The sequence below is a fragment of the Chiloscyllium punctatum genome, chromosome 2 (genome assembly GCF_047496795.1).
Source record: "Chiloscyllium punctatum isolate Juve2018m chromosome 2, sChiPun1.3, whole genome shotgun sequence".
Taxonomy (NCBI): domain Eukaryota; kingdom Metazoa; phylum Chordata; class Chondrichthyes; order Orectolobiformes; family Hemiscylliidae; genus Chiloscyllium; species Chiloscyllium punctatum.
In genome coordinates, this window is record NC_092740.1 from 86,849,429 (window position 1) to 86,867,775 (window position 18,347).

The 18,347-nt window shown below is 40.7% G+C and overlaps 1 protein-coding gene across 1 annotated transcript in view; it reads right to left on the reverse strand.

The window, feature by feature from the left end:
- The window catches only part of LOC140486271 (protein prune homolog 2-like), a 417,027-nt gene that overhangs the window by 335,077 nt on the left and 63,603 nt on the right, over positions 1–18,347 (reverse strand). Inside the window, exon 2 of the mRNA XM_072585194.1 lies at positions 11,325–11,429. Within this exon, the coding sequence (XP_072441295.1) occupies positions 11,325–11,429 (105 nt within the window). The remainder of the gene's footprint in view (positions 1–11,324; positions 11,430–18,347) is intronic.

The window sequence follows — 18,347 nt, forward strand, 5'->3', positions numbered from 1 at the left end:
AATATACTTGCTCATATTAAATCTCTAAAATCTTCACAGGTTCGCAAAATAAGAAATTCCTATAAGAAAGTCAAATTAATTAGATAGTAGTACACACGGGTGATTATTTTACAACCATATGACTAAATTTATTTCCACTATCACTTAAGTGCATTTTACAATTTTAACATGAACTTGATAATATCAGAAACCAACAGTGTGAAATTGGAATAGATCTCACTAATCAATGCTGTGGCCAACTAGGCACAGTTGACAGAAGACAGGAATTTGAGTGTGAAAGTCAGAATGGGGCCTCTTACAGTACAGTGGTAACGTCATTACCTCAGAACCAGGAGGCCGACGTTCAAAACCCACCTTACAGAGGTTTATAAAATTACAAGGGGCATTGATAGGGTGAATAGCCAAGGTCTTTTTTTCCACAGCAGGGGAATCCAAAAGTAGATGACAGTTTAAGGTGAGACCGGAAAGATTTGATAGGGAACTGGGGGCAGTTTTTTTCCCGAAGAGAGTGGCGCATGTATGGAATGAGCTGCAGAAGTAGTGGTGGAGGTGAAAATAATTACAACATTTAAAATACATGTGGATAGGTCCATATAAGAAGGGTTTTAGACAGATATGGGTCAAATGGGACTGCATCAGTTTAGAATTGCAAGTTGGCATGGACAAGTTGGATCAAAGGGTCTGTTTCTGTGTTGTACAGCTCTATGACTCTATCACTGAAATGCTTTAAACTGGAATAAAACAGCTTTAAATGTTGCTTCCAAAATGGAGGCAATCTATGTGATCATATTGGGTCCCCCAGCTCCATGATTTTATAAACCTTTTTTGCATTTTGAGGCTTGCATTTTTCCTGATACTTCTGCAAATGTTTTGCACCTTTTCACATTGAAAACAATGTCGTCTCGTTCACAATGCAGCTTAAAGAAATGATTTTAGTTGAACAACAAAAACTTTTTAACCTTCAAAATAGTTTAATAAACTCTTCTGCCCTCAACTTTTCCCGTGCTAATTATTACATATATAGTGCTGCTTTGGCAATTACCTTAATAGGTGTGTTTTTTTTCACAAATACTTTTCTGAACAGCTTCTCTTGATTTGCAAAACATTTATAACTGTGCTGGTTTACCTAACAGTGTTTCATGACTCCCTTTAATTTCTCCTTAATTTAATTATGCCTAGATCTTTGCTTTTAAAATAAAAAATTTTCCAACCTTACTCAGGGACATAACTAACATCATTTATCCAATACTGATCACTGTCTCTCAGGATTACAATTTGGACAATTCATCTTGCAGCATTGGTGACACCCTACTTATCTTAATCAGTTTTTGGATACATTTTGCTGTTTCAAGATCATTTGAGCATTTACAACTAGACTTAGACTGCTATCATCCCTACAGTCTTTTTATTGCTGGCCACTGCATTCACTGAAGCTGACAATCTTAGTGCAATTTTGAGGGGATGAATATTTAAAGATCCAGTCAGTTTTCTGACCTAATGTTTTTTCTTCTCTTGTCTTCTTCCTTCCCTCTTATTGAATGACTGTGGCTTTCACACAATAACTTTTTATTCCAATTTATTCCCACTGTTGCTGCTTCTGCCTTGAGAGTCAATAGATCCCACTGCTGCTTACCAGCGCAGCCAATGCCTTATGAACAGATTTACTTCTATCAGTCCCTTTTGCTGGTATTAGTCAAACTACTGATTATTTTTGAGAGGATAGATGCCTACATGATACCTTTGGTGAAAGGCTTATCTCTGAATTCAATAAAGGAAAAACGATTTATTTCAGGATATGTAGAATCTAAGTACATCCAAGATACATTCTCTTCCGTAAAACATCATGTCCAACTTAAGGGTACAATAACAGCTACATGGAGAATTGGTACGGGACTGTGAAGAACTACAGAAGCAATTAACTCCTCTGAAGAACAGTCCTTCATATGCTATAGATAACACTCAACCCTTTCAGGTCTTAACTACTTCATTCGACACCTTCCCTGCAAGACTGTGAACAGAGTGGAGCAGGTAAGGCTGCAGTTGTCGTCACAGCTCAGGGCTATGACCACCTTACTCTTCACACGTCACAGAATGACGAAGCATTTCGCAAGCCAACTCCACCTCAAGGCATCTATTGAAGTCAACACTCTAACATGGGTTCCTTTTCAATTATTGGACATCTGGAAGAGCATGCAGTTGGGAACAAGTGAGCATCTCTCAGCAACCTGTGACTTCTTTAATAATATTGGCAGGTAGCTGGAGAGCAATAACTGTTTCGTACACAGTTCATTGACAAGGAGGGGAGGGAGAAGGATGTGGAGAGGAGGGGAAGGGAATGAGAAGGATGCAGAGGGGAGAGGTTGAGGGGGGTGTAGAGTGAGAAGGATGGGGAGAGGAGTGAGAAAGATGCAGAGGTGAGGGGAGGGGAGTGAGAAGAATACTGAGGGGAAGGGGGGGAGAAGAATGCAGAGGGGAGGGGAGTGAGAAGGTTGCGGAGGGGAGGGAATGGAGAAGGTTGTGGAGGGATGGGGAGGGGAAGGGACTGAGAAGGATGCGGAGGGGAGGGTGGGTGGAGGGTAAGGAGAAGGATGCAGGTGGGGGAAGGGGAGGGTGAAAGTGGATTATGGCAAAGGGAACATGAGCCTGGACCAGGGTAAGATGACTACTATGTTATCATGACTGTCTCTTTAAAATTCCAGAACCAGTTGCATCCAAAATGTCCCAAAGCAAAAATCTTACTCCAGGGCCAACAAGCTGCCGGTCTTTTAAATTCTTCTAGCTACTGTAGTGGGGTGTGAACCCAGATTTCCAGTAGGAACAAATTACTGCAGACTCTGGAATCTGTATTGAAATCAAAAAATGCCAGAAATTACAGCGGGTCAAGCTGCATCCAGAGAGAGCGCAAGTTAACATTTTAACGGATAGTCTAACTGACTCTATCAGACACCAGAGCACTGGTGTCTGTTGTCTCTCAAATGAATGCTGCCTCACCTGTTGTGACTTCCAGGGTTTTTGTTTTCAGTACTGATTCCAGCATCTGCAGTAATTTGCTGTAGCTAGAGTAGGCCACACTGGGTGTAGTGAATGCGATAGACCAGAATGGAAGTGGTACAGATGAAATGCTGCATCACCTGGAAAGACAGCTTAGGCCCTTGGATGGTGAGCAGTGAAGAGGTGAAGGGACAGGTATTGCACCTTCAGTAGTTACATGAGAAGATGCTGTGGGAAGGGGAGTGGTATTGGTGGTCATCAATGAATGGACTAAGGTGTCCCAGGGGAACAGTCCCTGCAGACGGGAAAGTGAGGGGAAGATATATTTCGTGGTGGCTATCAGCTGGAATTATCTGAAATGGCGGAGGTCGATCCTTTGAAAGTGGAGGATGGTGGGATGAAAAGTAAGGACAAGGGGGACCTGATCATGCTGTTGAGAATGATGGCAAGGGGAAAGGGCAGAAGCACAGGTGATAGGTCAGATGCAGTTGAGGGCCCTGTCAACCACAGTGGGTGGGAAACCACAGTTATGGAAAAAGGAAGCCATGTCAGCAATGGTTTTTTGCAAGGTGGCATCATCCAAACAGAAACGACATAGGCGAAGAAACTGGGAGAATTGGGTGGAATCCTTACATGACATGGGGTGTGACGAGTTGTATTGAAGGTAGCTAAGGCAGTCAGTCGCTTTGTAGCGAGTAGCAGTGGACAGTTTATTCCTCAAAATGGAGATGGAGGTGTCAAGGAAAGGAAGGGAAGTGTCGGAGATGGACCATGTGAAAGTTATAGAAGGGTGGAAATTGGAGGCAAAAATTAGTAAATTTTCTAAGATACTGGTGGGAGCATGTCATAGCACCAAAACAGTCAATGCACAGAAAAGAAAGAAAAAGTGTTGTGGGAGGAGGCATGTAGAGCTGGAACCAAATACCCCACTAAAAAAGCTGGCATAACTGGGACCTACACAGGTGCCCATAGCCACTCCTTTGAATTTGCAGAAGTGAGGTAAATTAAAAGAGAAGGCTGCCAACATCAAAGACCCACCCCACCCCACCCCAGCATTACTGTCTTCGAACCTCTTCCGTCCGGCAGAAGATAGAGCAGCTTGAACACATATCAACAGGTTTAAGAACAGCTTCTTCCCTGCTGTTATTAGACAGCTCAATGTCTAATTTCTCTAACTTGAAATCTAATTTTGACCTTGATTTTGTGCACCTCCTGTGCCTCATAACCTTGAAAGGCTCACTGTAAGCACCCCATGATCTAGATGTCCTTGTTTGTTACGATCTGCCTGTACGGCTCACAAAATAAAACTTGTCACTGTACTTCAGGTTCATGCGACAACAATAAAATCAAAAATAAATTGTTTAGTGAGAGAACAAGCTCAGCCAAGCAGAAGAGTATGGTGGCGGATGACGATTGTTCAGATCTCTGGTCAAGGAAGAAGCAGAGTGTTCTCAGACCATCCTGGTGGGGAATGGAGGTATAGAAGGGACTGGACACCCATGGTGAAGAGGAGGCAGTTAGGGCCAGGGAACTAGAAGTTGTCAGTATGGTGGAGGGAATCAGAGGAATCGCAGTTATAGGTGGGCAGAGTCTGGACAAGTGGAGAGAGGATGGAGTCAAGATAGGAGGAAATGAGCTAAGTGGGATAGGAACAGGTTGATATAAATGGTACTACAGGGACAGTCTGGTGTGTGGATTTTGGGAAGGAGATAGGAACAGGTTGTCTGGGGTTCCAGCAAATCTCTGGTCTCTGAATTACTAGCATATTACCACTGTGCCACCATGTCCAACTTAGTGACATTTATATAATGCCATTTAGGTCTTCAAAATATTTCACGATGCTTAATAGCCAATAGATTACTTCCTTAAGTTTAAATATCTGTTAAGTAGACAAACATTGCAGCAATTTTTCACACAGCTAAGTCTCACAAACCATAGTAATCTGCCAGTGCTTTTTGTGTTAGGATATTATTTATCTTCCATGTCAGGCAAGTGAATCCTTAGGTTAACATCTTATCTAAAACAGCATCATCCTTACTACTGCATTAAAGCTCCGATCCAAGTTATGTTCCCTGCGTTATAGCAGATAAACACTCCATTGGGGAAGTAATGTAATGTAATGATTCATTGAACTTCCAACTGGCTGGAATTTTTCCTCTACTTCTAGCAAACAAGGTAGGGAGAGACCCTGCAGTGTAACTGCTCAGGATATGTTGTTCCACCTGGTGCTCAATTAATATCCACTTTTCACTTACTTCTACTTCAGGATTTCAAAATAACCAATGTGATCAAATCTTGGAGGTGGGTTTAAACCTTCAAACTAATGACAGAATCCTAAATGCCACTAAGCTAAGCTGCACAACACTCAGATGAGAAGTATTGAATGGCAATGTTTCAGGTTTAATAATGCTTGGATGGCCATATGAATGCTTTTGATTATATCTAATTTTGAATTATTTTATACTAAATTTGAATTAGACAAGAATGGCATGCTACTCATACTACACTTTGTGCAGAAACCATGCTCTTCAATGACATTCAAACAGTCAGTATGTGCCGATAAATGTAGGTGTAAATTCTCTGGCTTGTTAGCCCCTAGGCTGAATTTGACTTTTTTTTATTATTAAGTCCAAAGTTAGAGGGATTTCCACCAAGGTCTAGAGAGATTTTTTGCCATATCTTACAAACTCATCTCATTAATAACCTATCCTGCCCCATGGCATCCATCACAACAGAGTTCAGCCCCATCTTACCATTCCCACAACAATTTGCCTCACAGCACATATCCCAAATTTTATAAGAACGTAAGAACTAGGAGCAGGAGTAGGCCATCTGACCCTTCGAGCTTGCTCTGCCACTCAATATGATCATGGCTGATCTTTTCATGGACTCAGATGCACTTACCCGCATTCTCAGTGTACCCCTTAATTCCTCTATTGTTTAAAAAAATCTATCTTAGCTTTAAAATATTTACTGAAGTAGCATCAACTACTTCACAGGGGAAGGAATTTCATAGATTTTACAACCCTCTGGGTGAAGAAGTTCTTTCTCAATTTAATCCTAAATCTGCTCCTTTTAATCTTGAAGATATGTCCTCTTGTCTGAGTTTTACCTACCAGTGGAAACATCCTCTTTATTTCTATATTATCTATTCCCTTCATTATTTTATACATTTCTATAAAATACCCTTCATTCTTCTGAATTCTAATGAATATAATCCCAGTCTACTCAGTGCCTCATCATAAGCCAACCCCCTCAACTCTAGAATCAACCTAGTGAACCTCCTCTGCACCCCCTCCAGTGCCAGTACATCCTTTCTCAAGTAAGGAGACCAAATCTGCACACAGTACTCCAGGTATGGCCTCACCAGCACCCTGTACAGCTGCAACATAACATCCCTGCTTTTAAACTCAATCCCTTTAGCAATGAAGGACAAAATTCCATTTACCTTCATAGTTACTCATTGTACCTGCAGACCAACCTTCTGTGATTCAGGCAAAAGGAAACCTAGGTCTCTTTGTATAGAAGCATGCTGCAGTATTTCACTATTCAAGTATTAATCCTTTTCACTGCCACTCCTACTGAAATAGAGGACTTCACATTTCACTTGCACTTCCAACATCTTTAAAAGACTGTTGCACACCCAGACAAGCACCATCAGTCCAGAGCTGCCTTTCATGGTTCCTAGTGGCAGATGGACCCCATTTATGGGCAGGGGCAATCCTGATGAATGAGTTTTGTGGATGTGCGGTTTCTTCTTCCCACCCAACAGTGAAAGCCACAGCATCAGTCCAAGGTGAGCACCTGGGTGAAAGCAGCTCAGTCACCTTGAGAAATGCACAGCACAGTACAGTACAAAGAAGACCAATGACCTTCTGCACTCCGCCAAAGTAAGTATCATCTTTCTGATACGTCACTCTCATTATCTCCACTACTGTACCACTCTCGCTAATGCCTGCAACGTATTCCTTCACTTGCTTTCGGTCTCCTTTATACCTGCCTCTCTCTCAGACAAGATGGGTGGTGGGGTGCCCAACATTCAGTTCTTTATCCCTTATGTGGGCAGCATCCCAACTCTGGCTGTGCGACCATTTCCAAGTCCTGAGAATGGGATCAGAGGCTGCCCTTGACGTACCATGCCATAACCTCCTGATCAAATACTATCCCTGACATCTGCTGAAAACTGTGACAAGCTTCCTGCCTTTGTCTCAATGCTGAATGGGAAGGCAAGACAGAAGTAACATGAATCTGGTATCTTTGGTGGAGGGGGAAAAGCACAAAAAAATGCAAGGTGAAGCAAAGCAAGGCAGACATGTTGTGAGGGTCTCAGTAGGCTCAGAGTGAATGAGTGCTATGACAGCAGCAAGCAAATGGTCTGGACACGTAGTCTGGTCCAGTCCATGACTTGCATGCATGATCCTAAACGCAATGTCTTTGCTGCAGTATTATAATGAGAATTGCCAATCCAGCCCAAGGTGCAGCTTTGAAGTACAGATGTGTACTGCACGTGGATTGGAGATGCATGTTGGGCTCCATGTTGGGTTCCGTTGACATCTAGCATGTTTGGGGAGTTTCGTAAGATGAGGCTGGATACGAATGTGGCAAGTTGGGCCATCAACAAGGTCTTGAACAAGCAACAGGGTCTCCCATAATGATCTCACCACAGTCTACTGCCCACAGACCCCAGATCCCAGATTCCATCATATATGTTTAGTCATACAGGAGTCTACACTTGAGAAAGTGTAACAATGTAAAAGTGAAAAAACATTTTAACATCAGAAAGACCAAATTTCATATCAGAGGTCTGATTCCTTAAAGTTCTCTCTGATTCCTTGACCTCTCTGATTCCTTAAAGTTCTTTGAAGGCCACCTAAAGAGTTTTCCCCAAGTCCTAGTGTACATATACTCCAATTAACATCACTAAAATCTCATTACAATGAAAAATTGAAACTAGAAATCACCTAAAGAGGACATGTAAAAGATGCATTTTATTTACAATTGCTCTTATCATCACAATGGTCATTGTGCGTATAATAAACAAGAGCTGCCAAATATTTCAGGCCTGGCTGTAATAATTGCAGTATTTTCTGTTTTCCTGCTCTTACCTGAAACTATAACTAACACTGGAGACGAGCCAGCAAGGTGCAATTTGAGCTGTGTTTTGCTGTTCACTTGGCTTCCAAGTCCACTATCATCCTGGGCTCTGTTTCCATTGAGAGAAGTTTGCCATGACTGTGGGAGCTGTTGCACTGGCAACTTAAGTTGTTTTACGAGAGTTTCTAAGAACCAAGAGACCACCCATGAACTGAAGAGTAGAAACCAAGAAATCTCCTCTCAGAACAAACCTTAAAATCTATGCTGCCACCCTCTCTAATAATTCCAGATCCTTTTCTGTGCATTGTTATCAGATATTTATCCATTTCTTTCATGTTAATGATGAGTCATTATCTCCATGGCCTAGAGCTGGTAAAGGATTCCACAATCTTATAGCAATGTGTTTAAGATCCTTCCTCAATGGTTATGTCCCTCTTTTTGCTGCTGTCATTCCATATTGTTGCTGGCTCTGCTGCTCCCAACTCCAGACAGAATAGTGGCATCTGCTTCATCCACTCAGTTCAGACGCAATTTCACATGCCTTACACTTCTCTTTCTTCGTCTCCCTCAAGCTACTGCTCCCTATAGGACATCCGAACCTCCATTCCACAATAGCCTGGTCATTCTCCTGCCATTTCAAGGGACCTTCCCGTTAAATGCCAGGGGTTCCTCCTCGAAGTTCAGGATTGCATCCAAATGCCATTGTGAATAGCGACAGCCACAATTCTTGACTGTTCAACCCCTAATTTATCTCCACACTTTGGAAGCATTCTGCGCCAATGATCAGACGATGTCACAGGAGGATATGGATACCATGATGTTTACTATGTGAATAATCCAGAGACAGACCCCAGGAATATCAATCCCATTTTGAGTGTGCATGGTTTTTCTAATGCAGCTTGACGCCTTTGTAGAATTTGGATTTTTTTTTACCCAGCCTATCAGCAGAGAAGCTCCGTATTCTCAGAACAGAACTGCACAAGCATTCAATCCCAGATACAGAAGAGTTTTCAAGGAGTGCTGAGGGAGGAGAACTCTATTCCACAAATCATGATCTTTTTTCACCCTTTGCCATCTGAGTGAGTGATAGATTTAGTGTCACATGTATATTACAGTAAGAATACAATAAAACACAGTGAAAAACTTTTATTTGCTATAATTTAATAATAAAGGGTAAAAAAAAAACAATAAAACAGTTCTAAACCAGCATATCACCAACGCCTGCGCCACCATCCCCCCTCCACCGCTTGGCCACCTACACCAGACCCAATTAACGTCAACTTCATCAATCCTCAGGCACCATGTTTTGCCACTGGGCGATACTCCTCCGCCACTGCCTGTGCCAGATCAGCCAACATCAGAGCTGTGTTTCTCACCACTGAGCTCACCTTGTCACGATGATGCCCATTCACCAGCGCTCTGCTGCCACCAGCACTGGACCCAATAACAACAAAGTCACCGATCCTCAGGCACCATCTTTCGCCACGGGGCCTTTCTTGCTAACGGAAACCTCCACTGACATAGCAGCCAGCAATTCTGATGCCAGGGCTTATGCTGCCCCAGAAAAGGAAATGAGGACTAGTCGAGTTCTATACTGTACTCTCACCACTGCTGATGCTGTCTGAGCTCAGGACAAGTGGTAAGTAAAAAGTATAGAGGAGGGGAAAAAAAAAACAAAAACAGAGAGAAAATAAACTAAAAAGGAAAAAAAAAGACTGTCGGAATGGCCAAGTTCCGGCCCAGGACACCTATTCTAATGCCATCTTGTTCTGGCTGTAAATTAATTTTGTGCATTTCAGCTGCCCATAATTTAAGAGACTCTGATTTTAAAGTGCAGCTTGTGTTTATTTTACTGTAAGTTATTCAGGATTGTCATTAGTGTTCCTCTTTTGTGGATATCTATTTGCACAGATATTTTAAATATTTCATGAGATATGGTTGTCACTGGTCAGCATTTACTGTCGATCCCTAATGACAGACGACAGTTAGAGCCAACCATTTTTCGGTGTCCGCTGTCACATGTGAACCAGGTAAAGATGATAGCTTTCCTTCCCTAAAAGTTCATTCATGAATCCAATGGGGTTTTCTTCAATAATCGATAATGGTCACCATCAGGCTAGTTTTTACTCCAGGTTCTTTTTTTATTCAATTCAAGTTTCACTATCTGCCCAGAACATTGACCTGGGGTTCAGGATTACTAGTCTAGTGACATTACCATGACACTACACCATCTCTGCAGTGAAAGTCACCATTGTTCATCTCTTAGACAGAGATGGCTGCTAGTTGATTTAACTTGAGGGTCACCACACCTCGAGAAGGCAGAATCTTCACAGTGACTTCACCAAGTAGGCGGCACGGTGGCACAGTGGTTAGCACTGCTGCCTCACAGCGCCAGAGACCCGGGTTCATTTTTCCCGCCTCAGGCGACTGACTGTGTGGAGTTTGCACGTTCTCCCCGTGTCTGCGTGGGTTTCCTCCGGGTGCTCCGGTTTCCTCCCACAATCCAAAGATGTGCAGGCCAGGTGAATTGGCCATGCTAAATTGCCCATAGTGTGAGGTAAGGGGTAGATGTAGATGTAGGGGTATGGGTGGGTTACGCTTCGACGGGGCGGTGTGGACTTGTTGGGCCGAAGGGCCTGTTTCCATACTGTAAGTAATCTAATCTAATCTAATCTAATCTAAAAAAAAAGTAGAGGAATTTAATCCAAGCTGTTAGTGGCATTATGCATTGCAAACCACTGATCTAGCCAACTGAGCTAACATACTGTATCTACTTAGCTCACTGTTGTGGCCATCCTTTGTGAAAAGCACATTACAACAGTAACTAGACTTCAGAAGAATTTAACTGGCTTTGAAGCCTCTCCTGAAGGTGGGACAGCACTGGCTAGATGTCAAATTCCTAACAAATATGCTAGGGAAAAAAAAATGCTCCTCTAAGAACTTTCTTCCATCTGTACAGACAATTGAAAAATTGCAAAATTTCAGAAATTTCAAAATAGTTTATGTCATTTAATGATTTGCTTTCAATGTAAGAACACTTAACGTCACTCTCAAACCTCATCCAAATCTAGTTGCCAAGAACACTCCCATCATTGGAGAATCTAACTAATTTATGTGCTCTGGTTCAAGAGATGACCAGTAGCTTTACTTTGTAATTCATCACTCCTGCCTTTATTTGTATACATATAGATATTTTTTTAAGTTGTAAAAAAAAAGTGTATTTTGCACAATGCTTGTACCTTATAAAGGAAATAAGCATAGGCTAAAGTTGAAACAGCAGAATCCAGATCACATTTCTTGTCACCAAGTACAGCATGAACTCTAGGCAGGTCATTTCCATTCATCTGTAAAATAAAGATAACCATGAACAGCATATAACCAAGTCTAATTTTATGTATAAAATATGACATAAGTACATATAAATATGTAACTATTGCACAAAATGCATTAATTTTAATGTATTGCAGAGTTAACTGAATCAATATATACCAGCTTCCAGGAAAATGAGAAAACTGGAGAGAACAAGCAAATTCAGACTTCTGAATAAATGTCACTGTACTTAAGTAATAAACACATACATCAACTTGGAATATACAAAATAAACTGATCAAAATCTCTAATAATTAGTTCCGCTCATGTAATGTGAATTGCACAATACTCAGCTTGACACAGCATCAAGCCCAAGTTTCTGCCCATACAGTATGTGATTGAATCCTCCAGTTATATCTATTTCTTTTAAACTGAGCAAGCCAACACTCTCCATGAAATCTAATACTCAGAGCAAACTCAGTTCCAGAAGTTGGTAGGTGGCAACATGCAATTGTACACCAACAATTGAAGGGACTATTGTCAGGTTTTCACCATGTTACTCAGGACAGTCCAAGAGTCACTGAATAGGAGTTCAAAAGGAGAAATGAATATGAGAATTGCAAGACAGGGAGAGATTATACCCTTGACATTGCAAGTATTTTTAGTTCTGCTGTAGAGAAAGTCACTGAACTACACTGGTTTTGTATAGGTGACTCCATGAGATAGCTACTGGCAAAAAAATGGAGTTGTGCTGGTGAATAAGGACTAGAGTACAGCTTTAGCAGTCTGAAGAAGTGTAGAGCCAGAAAAAGAAAGACAGGCAGTCAAAAGAGGCACAGTCATTAAAGTAGTCCATGACAGACAGCTAAAAGTAATTGGAAGGTCAAATTAGTAAAAGTTCTTTATCTTTCCTAATTCAAATTTGCAATATTGGGAAAAAATGCATATTGTTGGATTACTTCCTTCATTGTAGACAAATCTCTGGATGAGGTTTAACACGATGACTTGAACTGGGTCCATTTTTCATATTGGACTGATGCCTTCTAAACATGAAGTCCAAACTAACCGTATTTCCAGATATTGACATGGAAACAGAAGTAAAAAAAAAAATTCAGACTTCGATCCTGGACGATCTGTATCTTGGTTTACTTACTTACCTTGGTCCCACATCCTAACAAAATAAATCTATTAATCTTGGTTTTGAAGTTTTCGAAATGTGCGTTCATCATTTGAGGCAAGTGCTCAAGATTTTCAATGCTCTGTGCGAGAACAGGTTTCCTGATGTCACCATGAACAGGCTAGCTCTCACTAAGTTATGAACTCTTATTCTGAGTTTCCCTCTATCTATCCTATTAATCATCGTCATCTCAGTTCAATCACTACTTAATCTTCCATTCTCAAAAGGAGCACAAACTCAGCTTGTGTAACTAATCCACACAAATGAACCATTTCATCCCCATCATAATTCCATAAAGAGACTAGGCTTCATTTTACTTTCAATATAATTCAACCTTTTTAGTCCCTATCTCATCCCTAGGATGTAGTGTTGAGAACTGAACAGAATACTGCACATGTTGGCTAATCACAGCCTTAAACAACTGCAGCACAATTTTCAATGTTTTTTTTGGGGGGGTGAACAACTCAAAGTTTGTGAGAAGATTTTGAGGGGAGTACAACTCAATTGCATACATTCACTGAAGGTAAGAGATTACATTGTACAGACATGCATTCCATCCATCACTGATGCTCAATAGCAGCAGTATATTCTACCTACAAGATGCCCTTCAGAAATTCATCAAATATCCTTAGGCAGCACCTTCGAAACTCACCACCACATCCATCTAAAAGATTGAGGACAGCAGATACAGGATGACCTCTACCAAATCACTCACCATCCTGACTTGGAAATATATCATTGATCCTTCACTGTTACTGGCTCAAAATCTCAACTCCCTCCCTAATGGCCTATGGGTCTACAAGCTATTGCAACAGTTCAAGACAGCAGCTCACCACCACCTTCCCAAAAGCAACTAGAGGCAGACAATAAATACCAGCCAGTCAGTCAGTGATGCCCACATCTCCCGTGTGAATTTTAAAAATCCATGAACAATGAGATGTGTGTGCATCTCCTTCTTTCTTGCAATTTCGCCTCTGCTAAATGTTAAAAACATGAGAGAAGATTTTAAACTGTGTATTTTCAAGCACATCACATATACCAAAAGTAAATGAATCCATATTTGGAAACCAATAGTGAAAATGAAGGTACATCCCAGAATACTGTCAGTTCAAAACTGGTGCTGTTGAAGATAATGGTGGGAATTAAGAAACAAGCACCCGATGCCATTAAGCAAAAGCAGAGAGTTTTAAATTCTACTGAACGAATCATCACATTAAAGAAAGTTTTTGTTCAGAAAGCTTGTTTGAAGCTAGACCAACGTTACCAACACTTATCCTCTATGCTTTTAACAAAGGCAACTTGTATACGTATATAGAAACTTTAAAAATCGCTAAGTATCCCTGGCACCTCACCAAGTTTAATCTAACAAACCTCAACACTGAACTGGAAAGAGCCCATTAATGATTTTAAAAACTTGGTCAAAGAGTCAAGAGCATTTTTAATGATGATAGACAGGAAGATAGATGGAAACATCTGGTGAGGGAATTCCATAGTCCAAGGCCTAAGGAACAAAAAAAAAGTGTTGGTAAACAAAGAGACCTTGGAGTGCAGGTTCACAGTTCCTTGAAAATAGAGTCACAGGCAGATAGGATAGTGAAGGTGGCTTTTCGTATGCTTTCCTTTATTGGTCAGAGTATTGAGTACCAGATATAGGAGTTGGAAGGTCATGTTGTGGGTGTACACGACATTGGTTAGGCCACTTTTCAAAGATTGCATGTAATTCTGATCTCCCTTCTACATTAAAGATGTTGTGAAACTTGAAAGGGTTCAGAACAGATTTACAAGGATGGTTCCAGGGTTGGAGGGTTCAAGCTGCAGGGAGAGGCTGAATAGGCTGGGGTTGTTTCCCCAGAACGGAGTCTGAGGGGTGACCTTAGAGGTTTATAAAATCATAAGAGGCATGGATGGGATAAATAGACAAAGGTCTTTTCCCTAGGGTGGGAGAATCCAGAATGGGGGCATACGTTTAGGGTGAGAGGGGAAAGACTTAAAGGGACCTAAGGGGCCACTTTTTCACACGGAAAGTGGTGTGCGTATGGAATGAGCTGCCAGAGGAAGTGATAGAGGCTGGTACAGTTACAATATTTAAAAAGCATCTGGATGGGTATATGAATAAGAAAAGTTTAGAAAGATATGGCCAAATGCTGGCAAATGGGACTAGATTAGTTTCGGATATCTGGTTGGCACGGATGAGTTGGGCCAAAAGGGTCTGTTTCCGTACTGTAAATCTTTATGACTTTTTGACTCTAATAGCATGGACACCCACGTGGATTAAAAATGAGGATATGTAAGAGGGGAGAACTAGCAAAGAGCCAGTTTGGAGGGCTGTGAAGCTGGATACATAGAAAACCACACAAAATACATGGTTGTTGTCAGTAAATGAGAAAACTGGGAAGGCAGTTCAAATGGTCTTTGTTTGCAGAGTTTGCCGAGATGGCTCTTTTGAAGATCAGAATGCTTTTTTGCAATCTTCTTTCACCTTTGCTTGCTTGGAAGCACAAGTTCACACTTATAAAGGCATATTAAGATGTCTTAATTAAAGTAATAGCTTACAGCAACTAATGAGGAAAAATAATCTGCCTGTCTCCAGACTGGAGATGTTTTTTTATTGCACAACAAACAGCTCCTTCCCTTCAGAGGACCAATGGCTTCTCCCCTGAACTTTCACACTCCTAAGCTACCTGAGAGACAAAGTTGCTGGCAGACAGGAAGTTTTTGTCATCGGTAAATGATCACTGTTTAATTAGCTACTTGTTGCCAGCCAAATTCCCATTTATACAGAACCCTCTGATTCCTGTAACTAAACGTTCCTCAGGACCATTTGAACAAACAACAACATAAACAGCACTTGAGTGTCAGATAACTTGCTTTTAATAAGTGCAGCATTCCTTCAACAATCCTTGATTTTTAAACCAGTCATTTTCGTCATTTCAGTTTACCATTAAAAATTGAAAAAAATGGAAAAGATACATCTTTATCTTGACCAGGAACTTGCAGGTGGTGTTTTTTCCCTCTCCCACAAATCTGTTGCTATCCTTCTTGTAGACAGGAATTGTCATGGGTTTAAGTTTGTAAATGTATGTCAGTCATTTCTTTAAAAAAGTTCTGCTGTGAATATATGCCTTTTTTAACCAATTTAAATACTGTGGTAATTAGGAAATTTGTGGGTCTGACATTATTTTAGGTTTAGCGGAGACTTGAACATAACTGAACAGCAAATGTATATGTATTGCTTTAAGTGTCTCTCTACCTTTATGCAAGATTGGAATATTGCAAGGCAATCAATAACTAAGTTTAATATCTTGTTTGGGAAATGCTAATGGAGTTCCTCAGAGATATCAGGCTGTAATGATAAATTTGTCTTTGAGAGCTCCACAGACATGAAGAACAAAAATTTCTAAGCTGCCAATTAAAAATCCAGGACTCAATAAGAAGAAAAGACAAATCACTTTTCCAAAATTAATACATTTTGGACACAATTGCAAATTGAATTAAATCATAAGGAAAGATCAATGAAGTTTGAAATACACAGTTCCAAAAACAAAATCAGAACTAAAAGCAATAGCTGCATCTTGAAAATGTAATGAAATTTGTCCCAAGATTAAATACCGATGTCAAAACTGCTAAGTAATCAAAAGGACAATTCCACATTTTCAAATAACTTGCAAATCTAGAAAAAGCTTTCAAGATAAAGCAATAAATCAAATTTCTCCCACTACCAATGCTGAAAAATTTAGGCAAATGAATATGAACCACATGACAAGTTGAAGTACCACACTGAGTTAAGGTGTGTGGAACTACACAGTTTAAAATCATGGCCCCATGCATGGAGAAAAGGAAATCAGTGTTGTTAAAGCTATTGGAAGAAGGGATGGTTCAGCTTGTGATGTTTGTTTGTTTCCAGCATTGCTAAACATTGGTATATTGCAGTGTTGTTGCTTATACCAATACTATAAATCAGGTGGTTGTCAGTGTACAGTCCCAAATTCTCCAGATCACCTCAAGAACAAAGCCATGATAGTCAAAATGCAGTGCTGATGATTCTTAAAGCTTATGCACTCATCATACACTAGGGTCTAAATGAGAAATCGGGTTTTGAGTGTCTAAATAACATGCAATTCAAGATGAAGGGCTTGTGCTCAGGATGCTGCCTGACCGGCTGCGTTTTTCCAGCACCACGTGCTTCAACTCAAATTCAATTTCAGAGCTTTGATCCAGTTGCTATCCATTTTGTAGAAAGTATATGGAAAGACAATATAAATAAGACCACAATACATAAGAAGAAAATTGGCCATTCAATCCATCACATATACTCTGTCATTCAACGCGATCCTGGTTTATCTGATAATGCTCAAGCTGTACATTTTTGCTTTGTCCCCATGGTCCTCAATTCCATTACTGATTAAAAATCTATCTTAGCCTTGAATATACTAACTGCCATCTGTAGCAAAGAATTCCATAGATTCATTACCCTCAAGAAATTTCTCATCATCCACATCTTAATTGGATGACCCTATATTCTAAGCTTATGCTCTCTGGCCTTAGACTCTCCCACAAAGAGAAACAATTTTGCCACATTACTCTGTCAGGTCTCTAAGATTCTTGTGTCTCTCCATAAGGCCATCTCTCATTCTTCTCTGTGCTAAGTACAGGCATAATCTGTTCAACTTTCCCTCATATGACAGTTCCACCATATCTGATGGCAGTCCAGGGAACATTCACTAGACTCTCTCTGATGGCAGAACATCTTTCTTTAGATAACGGGCCAAACTGTTCATGTTATTTCAGCTGTGGTTTGGTTGTGAATTGTTTAGTTTTATTAAAAACTTGCAACTTTTACACTCCACTCTTTTGAAATACAAGCCAACATTCCATTTGCCTTCCTTATTACCTGCAGAACCTGGATGCTAACATTTTGGGACTCATGGACGAATTTCCCAAAATGCCTCCATTCCAAAATTACTGCATTATTTTTCTCCACTTAAGGAATATCATCTTCTCTATTCTTCACAATTTCCCACAATATATCCCATCTGCCAAAGTTTTGCCCACTCGCATAACCTGTTTATACCCCACTGCAGATTGCGTCATCCTTTCCACTTACCTTCCAACCTATTTGTGTGTCATCTACAAGCTTGGCTATATCTCATCAAGCTCATTTATAGATATTGTAATAGTGGTGGCCCCAGCACCAACCTTTGTGGCATATCACTAGTTACAGGTTGTCATCCTGAAAATATCACATTAAACTCTGCCTTTTAGCAGATGAAGACACCTCTAAACCATGCTAGAAAACAATAGAAATTTACCTATTTATGGAAATACAGTGAGATGTGTATAAGACCACAATTCGGTGCTATTTTAATTACAGAAATTATTAAAAAGAAATAATTGAGACATAGTTAGGACGAAGTTGATCTCTTGCTCCTTCTACAACTCCTGGTTTTTTGGAGTGACTATGGGATGCTGCCACCAAAGCTGCCCCTGAGGGCACTAACATAAGGATTTCTCGACCTGACCTACCATAATGCCACCACTGAAGCCACTGCATCACTGCCACAGCAAGGAGGGACAGACTGGACCCACCAAGTCATCAACACTGCAGCAGTCGCTCAAATAGTCACCACCCACATCCACCACTTGTTGCTGCCATAACCAAGAAGAACAAAACAAAAGCACCATGCTGCCACAACTGAGACCACTGTACCATCACCAGGAGGAACGGACCAGACCCACCAACAATGAAACCTTCAAAAATGCCACAGACATTATAGCC